The 20,464-nt window shown below is 37.2% G+C and overlaps 2 protein-coding genes, 1 long non-coding RNA gene and 1 pseudogene across 9 annotated transcripts; 2 read left to right on the top strand and 2 right to left on the bottom strand.

Annotated features, from left to right (window-relative positions):
* Positions 1-7,001: 7,001 nt before the first annotated feature.
* On the bottom strand, positions 7,002-9,453 carry LOC130998918 (uncharacterized). 7 transcript variants are annotated; one of them, XR_009093338.1, is made up of 5 exons: positions 9,170-9,448; positions 8,648-8,745; positions 8,400-8,500; positions 7,824-8,010; positions 7,002-7,723 (listed from the first exon to the last, which is right to left on the bottom strand). It is a non-coding gene; the product is annotated as an uncharacterized LOC130998918 (long non-coding RNA). The 7 variants fall into 7 exon arrangements; XR_009093339.1 differs by having other exon boundaries at positions 9,285-9,448; XR_009093335.1 differs by having other exon boundaries at positions 8,600-8,745; positions 9,170-9,447.
* Positions 9,454-13,209: 3,756 nt separating this feature from the next.
* On the top strand, positions 13,210-13,548 carry LOC130998635 (putative RING-H2 finger protein ATL69). Its single transcript, XM_057924048.1, has one exon. The coding sequence runs from the start codon at positions 13,210-13,212 to the stop codon at positions 13,546-13,548; it is 339 nt and encodes a 112-aa protein (XP_057780031.1).
* Positions 13,549-14,126: 578 nt separating this feature from the next.
* LOC130998917 (light-sensor Protein kinase-like) lies at positions 14,127-16,658 on the top strand. The gene is made up of 2 exons (XM_057924353.1): positions 14,127-16,237; positions 16,363-16,658. Exons 1-2 carry the CDS (start codon positions 14,374-14,376, stop codon positions 16,497-16,499), a joined length of 2,001 nt encoding a protein of 666 aa, XP_057780336.1. The 5' UTR covers positions 14,127-14,373; the 3' UTR covers positions 16,500-16,658.
* Positions 16,659-17,178: 520 nt separating this feature from the next.
* Positions 17,179-18,979, bottom strand: LOC130998634 (mitochondrial adenine nucleotide transporter ADNT1-like; annotated as a pseudogene).
* Positions 18,980-20,464: the final 1,485 nt, after the last annotated feature.

Below are 20,464 nucleotides of genomic sequence, written 5' to 3'. Positions count from 1 at the left end.
AATTGGGAGAACAAGGGTCGGTATTGCTGGGAAATAACCAAGTATGTCATGTTAAAGGCATAGGGAGTATCAAGTTCAAATTGTATGATAGTTGTATTAGAACTATAACTGATATCAGATACATCTCTAATATTAAGAGAAATCTTATATCACTTAGTTTATTGGAGAAAAAAGGGTTGTTGTTGGGGATCTGATGATGGACAATTGCTTGTCAAGAAAGATGGAAAATTAATCATGAGAGCTCATAGAAAGCATAGCTTGTATTATCTAGATGCTGAAGTATTGGTGGGAGAATCTGATTCAGGAATTAAAAATGACTCTATGGCATGGCACACAAGGCTGGGACATATTGGAGAGAAGGGGCTAAAGGAGTTAGCAAAGAAGCAGATCATACCAGCCCCAGCAGACTTGAAATTGGATCACTGTGAGGTTTGTCAACTGGGAAAGGGAACTAAACTTCCCTATCCCAAAGGGAAGCATATATCAAAGTCTCCACTTGATTATGCTCATGTTGATTTGTGGGGTCCCTCAAGCACTGCTACTATGGAAGGGACAAAGTATTTTCTCTCCATAATAAATGACTACAGTAGAAAGGTGTGGGCATATATCTTGAAACAAAAATCAGACACTTTCACTTGTTTCAGGAATTGGTGTGTAGAAATGAAAAATCAAAAGGGAAGGAAGCTGAAATGTTTAAGAACTGACAATGGATTAGAATTTTTGTTACAAGAGTTTGATAAATATTGCAAGAAGAAGGGCATCAAGAGACATAAGAATGTTCCAGCTAACCCACAGCAAAATGGGGTAGTGGAAAGAATGAACATGACTCTCTTAGAAAGAATGAGATGCATGCTTATTAGCTCAGGATTGCTAGAAAAATTCTGGGGAGAAGCTGTCTCAACCACAACTTATTTGGTGAACAAATGTCCTTCTTCTGCAGTGGAATTTAATACTCCAAATGAGCTCTGGAGTGAGCATATTTCAGATTATTCTCTGCTGAAACCTTTTGGATGCTTAGCTTATGTTCACATCAAACAGAACAAGCTAGCTCAAAGAGCACTGAGATGCATTATGCTTGGATACCCAGTGGAGTTAAAGGGTATAGACTTTGGTGCATTGAGCCTGGAGAAAACAAGATCATAGTGAGCAGCGATGTAGTTTTCAAGGAGGATATTATGCCACTTAACAAAGAAATAGTGCTTTTGCAGAATCAGAAAGAAGCTCAAATAGAAGCAAAGGAAAAGGAGACAGGAGTTAAGGTGGAGCTCCAGGAAGATCAACAAATCTCACCAACAAGTTCACAAGAAGATGAACTGCAGATTGAAGATAATGATGAGCTAAATGACTATTTGCTTGCTAGAGATAGATAGAGAAGAGAGATAAAGCCTCCAAGCAGATTTGGGAATGCAGATATGATTGCATATGCCTTCAACATAGCAGAAGATCTTGAGTATCAAGAGCCCAACACCTATAAAGAAGTTATGAATAACAAAGATAGAGATAGTTGGGAGAAGGCTATGAAGGAAGAGCTGGATTCACTATCAAGAAATCAAACTAGGGTACTAGTTGATAGGCCCGCACATCAAAAACCTGTTGGATGTAAGTGGATCTTCAAAAGAAAGTTTGAGATGGTGAATGAACAAGAGCAGATTAGGTTTAAGGCTAGACTTGTAGCCCAATGATACATATAGAAGGAGGGGATAGATTTCAATGAAATCTTTTCTCCTGTGGTGAAGAATTGTTCCATAAGACTACTGCTATCACTAGTAACTCAGCAGGATATGTTCTTAGAGCAATTGGATGTCAAGACTGCTTTTCTGAATGGAAGCCTAAAGGAAACAATTTTTATGGAACAACTTGAAGGGCTATATTGTACCAAAGCAGGAAGGGAAAGTTTGTTTACTTAAAAGATCATTATATGGTCTAAAACAAAGTTCAAGGAAATGGTACATAAGATTTGATGAATTCATGCTGAGTTCATGATTTCAAAGGTCAAGACATGACAACTGTGTGTATTTGAAAAAGGATGGGAAGAAGACTATATATCTACTTTTATATGTAGATAACATGTTGATAGCAAGCAAGAGTATGAAGGAAATACAGATACTGAAGGAACAACTAAAATCAGTGTTTGAAATGAAGGAGTTGGGCTGTGTAAGGAGGATTATTGAGATGGATATTATTAGAAATCAGAGCAAATGAAAGTTGTGTCTTATTCAAAGTGATTATGTAATTTGAAGGTCATAAAGAAGTTCAAAATGCATGAAGCAAAGTCTCTGGTCATACCTATTTCACAGCAGATTAAGATCAATACAACTCAATGTCCAAATACTGATGCAGAGAAGAAGGAGATGTATAATGTGCCTTATTCAAATGCAGTGGGCAGTGTGATGTATACGATGATATGCACTAAGCCTGATCTTGCCTATGCTACCAGTGTGTTGAGTAGATTCATGTCTAATCCAGGAAAGACACATTGAGAAACACTTAAATGTGTTTTGAGATACATAAGATGAACTTATGAGTGTGGTTTGGTGTTTGAAAAACTACAAGATTACAAAGACAATCCACTGTTGGGCTATGTGGATGCAGATTATGCTGCAAATATTTATTGCAGGAGGAACCAAATAGGATACATTTTCACTTTATATGAAACAACTATTAGCTGGAAATCAATGCTACAATCTGTGGTGGCATTATCAACCACAGAAGCTGAGTTCATGGCCTATGACAGAGACTGTGAAAGAAGGAATTTGGCTGAGAGGTATACTTTCTGATTTTGGAATTTTTCAAAAGAAGGTTGAGATATTCTGTGACAATCAGAGTGCTTTACATCTTGCTAAACATCAAGTTTTTCATGAGCGTTCAAAACATATAGATGTGAGGTATCATTTTGTAAGGGATCTTGTGAATAAAGGTTTGGTGGAGATGTTGAAAGTTCCAACTGAGGATAATACTGCAGATGTTTTGACAAAAGCATTCACTAAAGTCAAGTTCAAACATTGTTTCAATATGGAGAATGTACTGTGAAGGCTGTATGTTTGAGAAGAGTAGTTGAGCAGCTTCTATCTATCAAGGTAGAGATTGTAATATGATGATAGTATATAAGCTGTTGAGGTCCTCTGATGAAGCTTGAGAAGATGAAGGACTAACTTGCAAATTCTGAGTTAGTTAGTTAGTAGGTTTAAAAAGCTTTTCAGCTTATAATCTCGGTCGTTCATCAAGTTCAGAGAGAGATCCAAGAAAGCTGCATATATACGCATTGTATATCTCCCAAAAGAGGATGATGCTTCTCTATGATTCTATTCTTGTAATTCTACTAGTGAGATAGAAAGAAAGAGGGGAGAGAAAAGTTTGTTCTTGAGAGCTGAGAGTTGAGATTAAGCTTGAAGCTCTTGTACTGTAATGTTCCATTCTCCGATTTGCATTAATAGAATTTGGCTGCTCTTCTCCGTGGATGTAGGTATTAACGCTGAACCACGTAAATCATCTTGCTCGAGTTTTTATTTTGAGTTTTATTATTCTTCAATTGTTGATTGAAATCTACAAAATGAATATAATATTATTATCATATAGTATATATTAAACACTAGATGAGATGAAAGTTAACATATATGTTAGCAAACTTCCCACAACAACACAAACTCTCCCAAGTACATATAGTTTACCAAACTTAATAATATGATAAAGAAAAGCATAAATAATCATTCAAAAGTGGGCATGCCATTTGATCATAATCTTAATATCTATTAGCTAATTCTTATACGATGGTGGTTTTAGTAAAATAATATTTGAATTTGATCGAATTAAGTCAAATCCTATCATGTTTTTTCTTGGTTAAATTATTCGTCCCCTTAAAACAAAAGGAAAAAAAGAATTGTAGATTTTAATTATTTGAGAGCGGCTTCGAAAGTAACCCAATAAAATTTTAATAATGCTTCATTTGGACCTTGCAATTGGACCCCACTATACTCCTTTTATTTAAAGAAAATAGTAAAAATAATACTTTATCAGTCCTCATAAACTGTATTCAATTTGCCATTTTCGTTCGTCCTTATAAAATGTATCCAGTCTATTTTAGTAAGTTTTCCACTTACAATAAGGTGAGACCCTTACTTCACTCACAACATATTCAATTACTTTATTAAAATCCGTGTCATTTACAAACTGAATATTTTTTTATAAGGACGGAGGGAGTAATAAATTTACAAAATTTTGCGCTAAATTATTTATTTACACGACTGCAAACAATACAAGAACACATAAATGTCTAGATCATCATCTCATCTTCAAATGTTTTAGATAATCTATTATACATATTTCATCACACATAATATTATGGGCACATATATCAAGCACCATAAAATATACTAATATTCAATAAGTTATAAAACCCCTGATTTTACTCATGGCACAACTGATCACCCTAGAACTCATAGCTACATTATTGATGAAATATTCTCTAATTTTCACACTCAAACAAACAAACCTCATGAGTCCAATGCTAACAACCCCATAAAAAAGCCCCCATTGCAAATTTTCTCTTATGATCAACATCTCCATTCACATGGAGCCCGTACTCGCTTAGTAAACAGTCGAGTTTCCACTCTGGCATAACTTCGTACTCCGCTCGAGTGTATCTTGGATAGTGCAACGGCATTTGAAAAGCACACCGGTCTCTCGCCATGTGCCCGTTCGGACGACGGGTACCGGTGGTGGCGCCGCCTCCAAGATTAGTAGGTGGAAGGGATTCGATCCCTCCTCTACTCATTTTATTTTCTTTCTATGTTTTAGCTATATATGTTATCACCCTTTTGGGAAAGAAGAGTGATCATTTTGGACCTATTTATAGTCCACTAACAATGTAGAGGTAGGTAGAGGAAATTAATGTAGATGTTCTTTAAATAGTTAATTAAATTTTCGATAAGAATTATAGTGTTGTCAATTTTTGTATTGGCCCTTCGTTGACCCTAAACGTCATTTTACGTGCATGAAACATAGGTTGGGAGAGGCAATTCATTTCGATCACAAATGGAAACAAATTCTAGAACTTTCCTAACAAATACAAATATACACTATATTTTAAGGTGTATTGCTTTCTCAAGTTATTATATTTCATCTTATAGTTTGTTTTAAGCTTAAAAGCATTAAATTTTACAAGTTCTTCAATTTTCCTACAATTTTGAATTTCTCCCAATGCAAGAAGGATGATTGGAAGACTTTAAAGTCCAATGAGAATTTGAAGTTTCTGTGAAAAGATCAGAAAAACTTGTCTCAAGCGTGGATGATTTTAACGATTTGAAGATTTAATTAAGATTTAATACATTTAATTAAAATTTACACGATTTTGTGGAGAATATTCATCACTTAACATGATTGAAAATTAAGTATAAAAAATTGTTTTTGTTATTGGTCAAAAAAATAGCTGGAAAATTGTAATCATCGGAATTAATAATCAAATTAGCCGTTATTAGCAGAAAGAAATGGTTAAAACTTGTTAGCTAAGATGAATTGTTCAATGCATCTGTCGCTTCGTGTGTGGAATTTTTCGATACATGTGAGGAATTTGCATACTAATTGAATTGTTCGAATGCATCGGTCATGTCATCTATATTATACTCCCTCCCTCCCACTTCAATTGACACTTTTACTTTGGACACGGAGATTAAGAATAAAGGGTTGAGTGTGTAAAGTGGGTGAGGGCCATTTGTTTAATGTGTGTAGAGAAGGTAGGGACCACATGCTATTTTTGAAAAGTGCCAATTGAAGTGGGACAAACAAAAAAGGCAAGTGTGCCAATTGAAGTGGGACGGAGGGAGTAATAGATATATATATTTCATCTGATATATGATCAATATATTGATTACTCTATTACTCAAAAGTTGGTTCCATATTATTTGAGATTAAATTGTCACAAATTAATTTTATCATAGAAGGAAAGTCGAGACTCGTATGACATAAGTAATCGTACGTGATACTGTTTCGAGACTAGATACTAGATTGTGTCTATCCAACAGAACAACTTATCATTAGATTAAGGGGGTGTATTCGTTCGGGATTTTAATAGACTACATACTTTTAAAATCTGGATGTATTCGTTTAAGACTTTTAAAAGTCTATGAAAATCTGGGTGTATTCGTTCAAGACTTTTAAAACTCTATGAAAATCTGTGTATATTTAAAAATCTATGAATTTTAACATTGGACTGATTTCCATTGATTTCATTCAAAAAATACACATGAACAAATTCGAGCTCGAACCACGAGAATTCGAAAATCTTGAAATGACAGCACTGGCTGGGATCCAGTGGCCGCGGATAGCAGGTAGAAGAAGCCAGCGGGGCTCCCAGCGGTCGCTGGAGCCCAGCGATCGCTGGGCGCTGGGTCCAGCGCTCACTTGAGCCAATGGATGCTGGGATTTTTGATTTCAAATCCGTAAAAATCACGTCAAATTCATGATAAAATCCGTCCAAAATCTGTGTAGATTCCTATTAGAATTCCAAAATACACGAAAGAATCTGTGTGAAATCCATAGACTTTTAAAATCCTTGGATTTTAAAAATCTACAAAATTCCTAAACGAATACACCCTCCTAACTAATCGTATCAACCGAACACTATCTCAAAGGTTATGTGTAAAATGATATAACGGATCAAATATCTAAATTCAAGTCTATATTTAGGAGACATAAATGTTTGAGCCATAAAATATGATTGATAAAATAATTCAATTTAATCAAATGTGTGCTTTACACGATTCGACTTGTGATGAATAACTCAAACCGCACTCTAATCATTCAATTGTGCTACTATTAGAGTTTCTTATCTCGATAGTGGGGCACATACTCAGAAATTGTGGACTAAAGGATTTTTTATTGGGCAAATTGGCAAGAATAAAAGTAATAAATAAAGATAGGTGACCCTTTGTAAATATTGTCCACAGATGTTAGTAGAATAGGAGAGGGCAATAACTATGGACAGCCAATAGAATTGGTGCAAATTATTTGATGAGAGTGCCCTTGAATGTAAGGCATATATGTGTACTTGCTTCTTTATAATTATAAGTATTCAACAAAATTAAGCACCACACAATCTGTGGAGGCCATTCATAATGCAGCAGCAATTTGCAGTGGAGTTAGTTGTACCTGGCAGTCCTCACATGGTGGCACAGCTCTTGTTGTCTGTGGTTGTGGCCGCCCCCACCGGTGGTGGCGTTTGCCGGAGAAATTACTCTCTCACACACACACACAGATTTGTATAACAACTACCAAATGTTCCAAAGTAGTATAGAACAAGATTAGGTGTGGCTGCAACACCGATATAGGCTTGGAACGAACGATCTTAAATGGTTCGACTACTTGAGTCTAGAAACCACACGACGCCTATAAAGCTGAACTCAGACAGCAAGAACTTTCACATCCATATACTCAACAAGATTTTCATATTTTCATACAACTAACTAACTAACTCACTCTTGTAAGAATCCTTTGGTGATTTTGTCTTAGTTCCATGTTTCTACACTTCGTGATTCTACATCTTCCAGCTTCCGAGGATTGGGAAAATATTCCTTGAAAAAGAATGGACTGAGGCTCACTTGAAGTTGGGCTCTAGGAAGATGTTCTTCGATCAATAGAAACTTCGTCTAGACTTTCAGGTGATGCTTTTGGCGTCAGATACATGTGCAGTGACATCATGCAGATAATGGTTCCCAAAACGAGCTGCACGCTAACAGTTAAAATACATAATATTCTAAAATGCGTTGATTATGTAAGACGAAAGTGGGGAAGCAAAAGATTTGAAGAAAATCAGAGAATGTACAACTCACCTGAAGAGTTGGCTTGAAATGGAAAATGTACATGGCCATATACACGTGTTCTTTTTCATCAAGAATTCAGTGTAAACACCAGCCAATGCAGAGACACGAGCAGATAATACATAATACATTCAGCGTGTATCCTTTGAATTGGAGATGAGAAGAGCGACTCACGAGAAGTTTCTCCACAACCTTTGACCTGTGTTAACATCACATAAAAAACTCAGATTACAAGAACCAGAATTGCATATTGGCATAGACTAGTTATATTAACATGAAACCCTACAAATTTTGCTACGAGCGAGGACAATGATCATACAACTCCCAATAACAAGAGCTTGCGTGTTACTATAATCAGGTATAGCTTTGATTATTCTACGAGTCCTCACAACCAAGCATCGCCATCCAACTCTCAAAAGTTCAACCAATGTTCATTTTAGAGAGAAGTCTTCGATCATAATATGAAAATCCGAACCACCACCACCACCTTATACCCTTAATGGAGTACATTTTTTAAGGTTCATGATGAGTCACATTTGTCATTGTTGTTCACATTAAAGTAGAAGAGTAAGTAAAATCCAGCTGGACCTGGCTTGTCGTTGTTCCAATAGCCAATAGAACGATAGCCATCCACAGCGAATTAGAAAGCTTCTTCCTCAAAAAGTCTGCTAATTGTAGAGCATAAACATCTACACAAGAGAAAGCTTATGTAATGCTCCCCATTAAATGAAGCAAAGCCTTCAGATATTCAGAGTTATAGTTACTGATAAGTGAAGGTGTCGACATACGTCAATGTAGCAAACTGCACATTGTTGTGAATGAGGTATATGACTCACGAAATTGAATACAATCGAACACTTCTCCACTCAGTTGCGAGTTTAGGAGGAGGAGACGTCTGGCATTCTCTCCACAGCATCATACTAGACACAATTAGCTGCATCCAAACAGAAACTTGATACTAGCTAATGAAATTGCAGGAATCTCATGTGATTAACATTCTTTCCTTATACAAAAACAATTTAAGCACTGAAACTCACACATAAACACAGATACCCCTTCTGTTTCAACAAAATTTTCTGATCTTCCATTTCATAAATTGCTGTTAACCTTCCTCCCACCACCACCCACCAACCAAAAGAAAACAAACATAATATTATCAAAAATCAAGACATATAGTTATGTCCTAACCCCAATTAGATTAGCTCACTCCAATGCTATACCCATCAGCATACTTTTCTTTCACTTTATCAACACGAAATATCACATATAATGAAGACAAGTTTAAAGCTAGCAGAAATAACCCTACATTTTCAAAATCAATGTATTTACCACTGCAAATTCAACCAAAACGAACATACCCACATTCCAAAATCACATTTTGGGGGCAATTATGAAACGATACTACAAGCAAATCAAGTCCGTTGGGATCAAGTATTTCAAAATTTGAGCTGTAATCGGTGAGGGAGAGTAAACCTGAGATCTTCTTCTTCTCCCCTTCACACTGTACTCAGTTTTCCCACACTGAATAATTCCTCCATTTACATCTTTTTCTTATTGTCAATGTTTTTCAAATTAGTAATTTTGATTTCGTCTCTGATACGAAATTCATAGTGATAGCGAATTGAAAGAGGAGAAAAAAAAATCAATAAAATAATTTATTGTTTTTTTTTTTTTACTTGGGGGAGTTGGGGAGGGGGAACAGTGGGGTTTAAATCTGGTACTTCACTGTTCACACACAGGAGGTCGCATCGCTTGGTGTCCCCTTGGAGATTGATAATGTATCTTATCAACACCTAATTCTAAGTTACGAGTTTTACCTAGTGTTTGAGCGTAAAAGTTGAGAGAAATAGCTGAATTGCTGAGAGAATAAGTTTGCTGTTGTATTAGTGAAGAGCATGTAGTTTACACAAGGGGAATGCATGGTGTATTTATAGAGTACAATAGAAGGGCAAAATAGTAATTTCATCTCTGAAAAATGCTCTCCGCGTGGTCAGGGGCATAGTAGTAATTTTGCCCGTAGACGGGCGATTCCTCTGCTCTGGCGCTTCCCGGGTAAAACGGTCGCTCATACCGCTGCCTATCTTGCGTGATAAGTCATTCCTCTGTCTTTGGTGATTCCTCTGACTTAGTCTATTCCTCTGGCGGAATCCATTCCTCTGGCGAAGTCCATTCCTCTAACCGTAGTGATTCCTCTGTTCTGTATATATTACTCCTCATCAGGGACATAAAAAATAATTCATTGTTAAGATAATAAAAAAATTAAGGAACTTATTAGATTTAGGGATCCTATGAAATAAAAAACAAAAATACAAAAAAATGTATAAAAACTTAATAAAATAAAATTAATTACCTAATACTAGTGATGTGTATAATAGTTTTATGTTGTTTTGACAAATAAATTCACGAATTATTTTGAACTTGTTATTTTAACATATTAATGAAGTATGGCGAATTAACCATCTTTATAATTTTTGTAATTTCGTCCCTTTGATTTTTTTTTCGGTCGCTGAAATGCTGAATTGGAGCTTACGTATATATTAGTAAAGACGACGTCGTTTTTATGAGGCCTAGACCACATCGTTTCGTATAATTTCAATTATAACGAAAATATATCTTGTATATCTGCACCCTAGTTTTCAGTTATTTAATAGTGGTGTTATATTTAGAGTGGTATTACATATATATCATGCCAAGAGTATAAGATTAGGATAATGTTTTGTTCTTTCCATCTTAACCCCAAAATACATAATACCACATGAAATCGAACTCAATGCTAAAATTATCACATTTATCTATGAGGTCATATATATTGGAAGTAATAACAAAGAACCGACTAATTATGAAATATATGATCTTGTACAACTAGTCAAGAAACAAATTTATACGTACAAATTAAATTATGATTAAACCTTCTACGACTACAACTAGGAAACCTAAGAAGCCATGCATGCTTTAGATGTCCTCTTATTTAAGAAGAGAATACACACAACACACATTATTATACTTAGATAAATTGCAATGAAATTCATCGATTGGTTTACTCTTGGGCTGATCATAGCAGTGAGCCTTGTTTTTATTGTGGCATCTATTTGTTGTTGCTATTATTTAGAGACGAGTTGTATCGAGTTCCTAATTCCAAGTGCGCCGCCGGGAAAGCAGCGGCGCAAGGCAGCCCTCGCCCATATGGTATTCGATACCTACACCGGGGAGGAAGGACTGGGCGGCGGCTGCACCATCTGTCTCTGCGAGTATGCTGCCGGCGAGCGTCGCGCAACCATCTCCGACTGCAACCACCGTTTTCACGCTCTTTGTATCGAGACGTGGTTCCAACACAAGTGCACTTGCCCTCTGTGCCGCCATGATCTTGTTTAAATCTATGCAATGGATTTATTCATTTTTATATATGTGCAATTCTTGATATTTGAAATTAAAGATTTTAGATTCGAGTTCACTGTCGCACAAATCTTTAAATTTAATTGTTTGTTGATCCAAAGAAGAAAAAGTAAAAATATGGAATATGATTGTTTTAGTGGTCAAATATATTTCAAATTGTCACTATTTTATCAATTTTATTTTGACTTTTTTCAATTCTGACCAATTATTATCTATATTATGGAAAAATCTCTATCATCCGACAAAGCTTTTAGTGTATGAAACTTGAGTATGATTGACACAAATTTGACGTACGTAGCTTGAGTTTATACGAGATAATCCTCTTAAGTTAGGTACTAAAAAAAAATAGTCGAATGATAAATTAATTTGCATAAATTTTTCGTAGTTTCAAAATCTAAAATTTGGAATAAAATTGATAATACGATGATGGTTTGAGACAATGAAATAGTTATAGCAAAAAACAGAGCTTGCAATTGAAATAACTATAATATTTTTATATTGGAGACATGGATTTCTTCTTATCGCATAAAAAAAGAAGTGATATTTTGTCCAGTACTCGAATTTTATGAATTAGATACTTTGATAGATAAATTTATCATGAGAAAATAAAAGATAAAAAAATTATGTCTTTATATATTTCATTTTTTTTTCTATAGTGAATAAATCTTTTCCTACCGTGAATAATTCTTCAATTTACATCTTTCTCTTATTGTAATTCTTTTTTAAATTAGTAATTTTGATATCGTCTCTGATAAGAAATTCATATGCGATAGCGAATTGAAAGAGAGAAAATAAAGTTATTAAAATAAGATGTGGTCTTGGTTATATCCGAGTGTACCGTACAATCAAGTTATACCTTCATTTTAACTTTGACCAGCACCCTGATTTGAACCCATATTGGTCAACCCGGTTGTACGGTACACCTGGGTGTATCCAAGATTTTGTGTTAAAAAATAATATTATAAAAATTAACGGACTTGTTATATTTAAGGATCCTATGAAATTGGGCTGAAATTTTCGTGGCCAAACCAGCCCATGGACATGGGATGGGATCAACACCATACAAAATTAAACTTATTATCTAACTAAAATCATAATAATTATCCCTTCAAAAAAAATATCATAATAATTATGTGACATATGCGAGAATAATATATGTAAGACGCAATTAGAACAATAGAAAAAAAAAATTAAAGAATTAATTTTCTAAAATAAAACAACTTTTATTGTAATTTTTAATTTTTACAAGACTTTTAAAATGCTGATATTATTACACCACTATTTAACTCTTTTTGCAATTACGAGTTTCCTATTTTTTTTCTCCATAAAATTTTGTCTAACTGTACTCCTAAAAGTTAAAACGTCGTTATAATGAGGAAAGCAATGTACAATAATTTTATTACCATGTATAACCGCAAATATTTAATAATGGTGTTATATATATAGTGGTATTAAATAGAGTTTAATTTTTTGGGACACTATTTTAAGGTAATTTACAAAATTAGGTCATTTTTTTGAACTTATATAAATAGATTAATTATTTTAAGTTCGACATATGTAACCATGTTTTGATCCAATTATGTTACTCCATTTCACACTTAAGATGGGCTCAAATCTAACTCACGAAAAAATGAACCGGACCCAATTGGTCCAATTCTGCAAACTCGAAAAAAGATTGATTTATGTTTACAAATCGCCCTAACTAAAATAATGGGACCGAAAAAAAAAATCATCCTAACCCCAAAATATATATAATACCCTAAATCGAACTCAATGCTAAAATTACGAATGAGGTCATATTGGAATTAGTTAACAAAGAATCAATTAGTCACGATTTAGGATTTTACCAAGTCGAATTAATTAAATTTGTGATTGACCTTGTGCAACTAGGAAACCTAATCCTCAACGAAAAGGATTAATCAATATAAAGCCATGCATGCTTTAGATATCTCCTCTTATTTAAGAAAAAGAACACGCACAACACACACTACTTACATAAATTGCAATGGAATTCTTCATCAAATGGTTTGCTGTAGGGGTTTTGATAGGAGCTGCAGTGTATCTCGTTTCTATTATGCTAGCTATTTGCTTTTGCTGTTTTTCAGACAGGAGTTGCATCGACATCCTATTTCCGAAGGCGGCCCCCGCTCCTATGGTGTTCGATACAGTCACCGGCAACGAAGGAGCGGACGACGGCGGCTGCGCCATCTGCCTCAGCGAGTACGCCGCCGGCGAGCGGCGCGCCACCATCTCCGAATGCAACCACCGGTTCCACGCTCTTTGTATCGAGACATGGTTCCAACACAAGTGCACTTGCCCTCTATGTCGTCACGATCTTGTTTGAATCTTGTTCTATTCAAAGTTGACTCGAATATCCGCCCTATTGATTAGAGGGGGATCGTCTTACTAATAGATTTTGTTTGAAGTTTTAAATGTACAAAATCCATTCATTCATATCGATCTCTTTCTAACGAAACATAACATTCTGGTTGAATCTTTTTTTTTTTTCTATATATAGGAGAAGTTCAAATAGAAACGATTTTTTTTGGAGTGTAATTAATTGCATAGCGAATGCAGTAATTTTACACATCAGTACAGTGTTCTTAGTTCTCATTTTAAATTATGATTTTCACTATGATCAACTCCTATATATATATACCTCGTTAGAGAATTATTTCTGTTCGTCAAAATAGGTTGTGGTACAAAAACCACAATCACACATATATAATTACACACAATGAAATAGTTATAGCTAGAAATAGAGCTTGCAATCGACATGACAATATATTTTTCTATATTCGAGACATGAATTTCTCCTAGTCACAAAAAATAAAATAAAAATAAAAATAAATAGGATTGAGATTGCGAGAAAAGTGGGCTATTCTACCTTATGCAAAACAAACCATTATAGAACCAAACATGTTGCGGAATTGTTGGGAGTCAAAAAAACCTTTGGAAAAAAAAACAGAATTCCAAGAATTTCTTTTTCCAACTCAAATCCATCCAAGAGAAAAACCAAAAAATTTCTCTTGGATCCATCTTTTCACAATTTGATATCAAAATTCCTGCATGCAAATTCATCACATCTCATGTTGATCGCATGAAATAAGATCCTCCCTTCTTGCAACAACCTCGAATCCCAATTTAATCTCATTTCTCTCAACAAAAAATGGAGCAATTCAGACAAATAGGAGAAGTTGTGGGAAGCTTGAATGCATTAATGGTTTTTCAAGACAACCTGTGGAATGAGAGGCAGTGCTCTCTACTGGTAGACATGCTGGCCTCCGGCTACACGACGATAGCGGAGATGATGAAAAATAACCTGAAATTCAAGGAGAAGAACGCGAAATGGAAGATCTTGGAGCATCCATTGAAGGAGCTCATGAAGGTGTACAAGGAAGGGGAATCCTACATCAAGATGTGCCTAGAGAGTAAGGATTTCTGGGTTAAATCCATCACATTGTACAACAACTCCGACTGCGTGGAGCTCCACATACACAACCTCCTCTACTGCCTCCCTGCAGCCGTGGAGGCCATTGAAATGGCTGGCCAGATTGCTGGCAGCGATCAAGATGATATGCAGAGGAAGAAAACCGTCTACGCCTTCAAATACCACAAGGGCTTGAAGGATCCTCGGATCTTCCAGTTGATGTTCGGACACCAATACCTAGTCTCCCCTGCTTTCTGCACTAGGATGGAATCTGTCTGGGACGAAGACCGGCTCTTCCTGCTCAAGAAAATTAGAGAGGGTGGGCGTGGTGGGCACCACCACCTCCTCCGCAATGTCCTGGAGCAGAGCAACGTGTTGTTGCCTAGCACCACGCTGCTAAACTCCAAGGACTACAAGGTGAGGAGGAGGTTGGGGAGTGGGAAGCAGTTCAAGGAGATCCAGTGGCTAGGCGAGAGCTTCGTACTTCGACAATTTCGTGGGGAGGAGAAAGAAGCCCTGCAGAGAGAGGTCGCCGCGGATTTAAGCCTCTCCCATCCAAACATCATGCACTCTCTATTTGGCTTCTATGATGAGGATAAGAAGGAGTGTTACTTGCTTATGGAGTTGATGCAGAAAGATCTGTCTAGTTATGTCAAGGAGCCCAAGAAACGTGTCGCATTGTCTATCCCCGTGGCAGTCGACCTCATGCTGCAGATAGCCAGAGGGATGGAGTATCTCCACGCGAGAAAAATCCCTCATGGAGACCTCAACCCCTCCAACATTTTCATCAAGCCGAGGCCTAATGGCGCTGAGGGGTACCTCCATGCCAAGGTCTCAGGTTTTGGGTTGGATTCTTACATCCGGAGCCTCACTCAGAGCACTCCCACGGATGTAGGCCAGCCGGCCTATATCTGGTATGCACCGGAGGTTTTAGGCCAGGAAACGGAGGGGAGCACGGCTAGGTATTCCGAGAAGTCGGATGTGTACAGTTTTGGGATGGTTTGTTTTGAGATGTTGACAGGGAAGGTCCCTTTCGAGGATGCTCATCTTCAAGGGGAGAAGATGAGCAGGAACATTAGGGCCGGGGAGAGGCCATTATTCCCGTTCCATACGCCTAAGTTCTTGGCCAACGTGATCAAGCGATGCTGGCATGGTGAGCCGACTCAGAGGCCTAGCTTCTCGTCCATATGCAGGATGATGCGGTATACCAAGCATTTCTTGGCGATGAACCCCGACTATGGACAGCAGGAGGCGACGCCGCTGCCTCCCTTGGACTTCAGCGACGTGGAGACGGCCTTCATGGCGAGGTGTGCGGCGGATAAGGATAAGATGCCGGTGGTGTCACAGATACCGTACCAAATGTTTGCTTATAGGGTTGTGGAGAGAGAGAGAGCGAGTGCTAGCCAGAGGGAGACCTCAGAGTCCGGTAGCGATGGGGGGGCATCAACCGGGGGTGAGGAGGCGGCCGCCTTGGCCACGGTGGATGATTCGTGGGCCACGTTGACGGAGAGGAGGATGAGATCACTGCCGTCCATTGAGACTGTGGCTAAGAAACTCTCACCATCAAGCAAGTCTTTGTCTTTGGATATCAAGAAGAAGTCAGGTTTGAATTGATATACTAAACCTATCCCTAGAAATTATAATACTTACTCCCTCTATCCACGATAAGTGTGGTCTTTCTATTTTAAAGTATATAAATAATATAATATCGAGTGTGTTTTGTGATAGGGACGCCCAAGGGGAGGATGGTGAGGCCGCCACACACGCCGTTAGGGCGGCCGGCGAGGATGAATTCTGAGAGCAAGCTAATTACGGCGGCGAGTCCAAGGACGAGAAGGCGGTCGGGTACCTTGTTCGGATTCTGAGTTGTCTTAGTACGGCGGATCATCGGAAGCCGATTACTTTGCACAGGTTTAGGAAGGCAAATCTGTTTTCGTACAATATCAACATAGTTGTGATGTTTCTGTAACTCAAGTTTTGAGGATGTTTTGGTACTAATTCACTTAAACACCTCATGTTTGCCAGCTCCTCTCCATTGCTCCATGTTGCAGTAAAAATCAAACTACAAAGAAATATGAATGGAAACGAAAACATACAATCTTCTTATGTATGCATCAAATTTTGATTTCAATTGCAATTTCAGTGTTCATAATTTCAATTAGCAAAACAAATGGTTAATCACAAGCGCAGTCAAGAGAAATTCAAACAAGAAATCATTTACTAACATTTTTTTTCAAAATATAGTAATTCCAAAAAGTAGGCAAGTTTATACATGAACATAGCGAATGCCATGTACAAACATACTCCTACTCACTCACTCACTCACTCAGTTATCAAGCAAACCTAAGCAGCTATTATTATGACATTATTCTTATTATTTGCTAATATTACTACTATGAGGCATGATGGCAAAACCTATAAGCAGAAGATGTAGTGGTCGCTTCTCATCGCGAAAGAGAAACGTATTACATCAAATTCTTATCCTCGTCCAGCGAACAAAAATCATACCGGAAATGAATAAAAATATGAGTTGTATTTGCTGCATCAGTAAGATATTCTAATCTGTACCCTCATTAACTCTTTCACTTGTTCATATGTCACAAACGCGATGGTTATTGATGGGACGACCTGAACAGAGACGGAAAGTGTGCATTGGGCGAAACAACTCACTATTGCTAAGTTCTATTTCTCTAAGAAAAAACAGAAATCATTTCCATGGTGGTGGTCGGATTGAGAAATGCAACTAAATGTGGCACTTGCTTCCCACAATAGGAGCACCAAACACCATTACCATGCAGCACTAAGAGATTGGTACTTTATGTCTCTAAAGTGTTATAATGATAATTGCAACTAGAAAAGTGCCAACAACTATACCATCAAAGTAAAAAATGAAACCAAAGGCATCTATCTTAGCCACGTGATTATAAAAAACCTCATAAAAATATTAAACTAAAAGTAGACTAACCTTAACTGAATTGGGGACCAATCCTTTGTATAATGCTTAGAAGCCCTCGTGTCTAACAATTTTCATGAAAGCATCAACCATGCCAGTGTATTCGAGGGAAGCCTTGCTTCTCCCATCACCAGTGACAATTGAAGCAGCATTACTCCACCCCACCATCTGCATTCTTCGGTGAATGACATCAAGGGGGTAAGCAACAGTTTGTCCAACTGTGCCTACTATCCCACATGCAAGCCTTGTAACTACACTCAATTCATTATCTTCAACGAGACCAAATGTCTTAGATTTAATCAACCAATCTTTGAGAGATTCATAAACAACAAAGTTAAGACCCACATATGGTACCTACAAAGAAGTTGCAAAACCAGCAACATCAGAATGGCCCATAACGATAATATTCCCTCCAAAAATAGATAAATCCTTTTGAAAGGATAATGAATCATATACCAAATCAGCGAGTTAAGATGTTGGAAAATTATTCACGAATAACAACAGTTAAGAGGATTCAGTTTGTATGGATTAACAATCCCCATGGAAATTAATAAATCAATTGAAGCTAAAACTTGTAAGGACTTTCTAAGATCACTAGATAAATACAAAACTAATCGAGCTAGAAACAATGATTCAAGTAAATTCCTGATTCTTTCAGGTGTATCAATGCCCTTAAGGAAAGTGGCAATTTTACTTCTTAAGAAAGAGATGCTTCACCTGTATCATTTTCAATACGTCATGGTTTTTCATCTTAATAGCCAAATTACATGAGTCAAGCGTAAAACACATTTTGTTCCCCTGAAAATTTAGAATGCAAAGTCCAAAGCCGTGGACACTGAAAACAATCTATCGAGCACAGAACAATCTTGAGTGTGTCCTAACTATTGTTCCAATCAAAGATCTCATAAAACCTTTACTTCTTCATTTCATCACAAATGGACAGAAGAAAATGATTGAAATCTTCAGCAGTCTATTACCATGAGTCCTAAAGTATCTAGTATTCAAGAACTTACAACTCCAATGACAAATGAAAGCCAGCCCTTATACAGAACACGAAAGCCTTCCTCTCGAAGCACGGTTGATAAAGCATGAACCATTCCTCTATACTGATGAGGGGACTTATCTATCTGTATAAGAGAAGAAACAAACACATACCTGATTATTAATACAATAAAAAGCTTCCAAAAAGAAAGATCATTGGAAAAGGACCTGCATTACTTGTACAGTAAGTCTGCCTCGAACCATGTCCATTGGGTATGTAGCAGACATAACAATTATCCCAGCACATGCACCCGCTTCCAGACGTCCCGTATTGGCTTGGCTTCTTCCTCCATCAAGATGTGATGCACGCATAATGAAGGGCTGATTCCATTGATGTCCGCCAATGTCCATCCTATTGCCTCTTTGTATTGCCCAATAACATCATTCACCATGTCCTTCTCTTCAATGGTCAATTCTGAACTGATGATCACGGGCAAGGTGCCTCCTGTCCCAAGATAAATGTACTTGAGATGTTTCGGTAGTGGTTTCAGCTCCAGCTTGGGTGCCTTCTGGAGAGATGGCAACAACCTATCTTCGGACTTTAAAATGGGCAAGTTGTCTGGCAACGAACGACTTGGTCCTTCTTGACTCTTGAGATACATCAACGTGTGAAATATCTCCTCGTGGGCATTCCGTAATATTCTCTTGGAGAATGAGATCCAACGAATCCTGCATTCCTATGATGGGCAAGATGTCCTCCACCATATCAATGTGCTCCACAATCTCGGTATCCATGGGGTGTGCCATAGCTTGAATAATATTAAACTTTACTTTCTCCCCATCAAACTTACATGTTAACGTACCCGAATCACAGTCAATACGAGTACGGGCAGTCTTCATGAACGGCCTCCCAAGAAGAATGATTGATGTCCTGCTTGATGCCTTGCCCATGTCAAGCACATCAAAGTCAGCTGGAAATATGAGGTTTTTCACCTTGACCAGAACGTCCTCCAGAATACCTATGGGATAAACTTGAGATCTATCCGCCAATTGTATCACGACACGTGTGGCTTTTAGTGGCCCCAAATTCAACTCCTTAAATAATGCCAAGGGCATGACATTAATCGATTATCCCAAATCCAGCATGGCTCGATCAATCCTCCCATTTCCAATCATGCAAGGGATTACGAACATCCATGGGTCTCCACACTTCTTGGGCATGTTCCCTCTTCAGTATGGCTGAAACATTTCTCCATTAAAGAATCGGGCATTCTCATCATGCTTTACCTTTTTAGTGGTGACCTCTTTCAAGAACTTTGCCCACTTGGGCATGTAGCGAATGGCTGAAAGGAGTGGTAGATTCACCTCCATTTTTTTGAAAATTCGGAACATCTCCATCCAATCCACCTCCTTCCGGTTCTTGACCAATCTCCCTGGGAAATGAGGTTTCACTACAAGAAAAACAGGTTCTTGTGACGATATTCTGAGTGACGACAAAAATTTTGTCACTACAAACGTCTGTATTGTGACACCAATTTTTGTCGTCACAAATATGTGTAGCAGTGATAAATTTTATTGTTGTCAGTAGTTATTGTCACTATATGTTAGTGACGACCATAAATTTATCACTATAAATATATATGTAGAGACAATACATGTTGTCGTCACAAAAATGTGTAACAGTGACACAATTTTTTTTTGTCAGTATTTATCGTCACTACATGTCAGTGACGATCGTGTCGTTGTCACTGCAAACATGTATGTTGTGAGACTTATTTTTTTTTGTCACAAAAAACTATAATAGTGACAAGTTCTGTTGTTGTCAATTTTTTTTGTCACTAAAAGTTAGTGACGATCTTATTTGTGTCACTATAACCATAGTGACAATTATTTGTC

The sequence above is a fragment of the Salvia miltiorrhiza genome, chromosome 8 (assembly GCF_028751815.1).
Source record: "Salvia miltiorrhiza cultivar Shanhuang (shh) chromosome 8, IMPLAD_Smil_shh, whole genome shotgun sequence".
Taxonomy (NCBI): Eukaryota; Viridiplantae; Streptophyta; class Magnoliopsida; order Lamiales; family Lamiaceae; genus Salvia; species Salvia miltiorrhiza.
This window is presented reverse-complemented; position numbering and strand designations above follow the sequence as displayed.

Excerpts from the sequence above, each read along its gene's own strand:
- LOC130998635 (XM_057924048.1), top strand. The coding sequence starts at position 13,210 with ATGGAATTCTTCATCAAATGGTTTGCTGTAGGGGTTTTGATAGGAGCT.
- LOC130998917 (XM_057924353.1), top strand. The coding sequence starts at position 14,374 with ATGGAGCAATTCAGACAAATAGGAGAAGTTGTGGGAAGCTTGAATGCA. Across the intron at positions 16,238-16,362 it reads GGATATCAAGAAGAAGTCAG|GGACGCCCAAGGGGAGGATG; the intron begins GTTTGAATTGAT and ends GTTTTGTGATAG.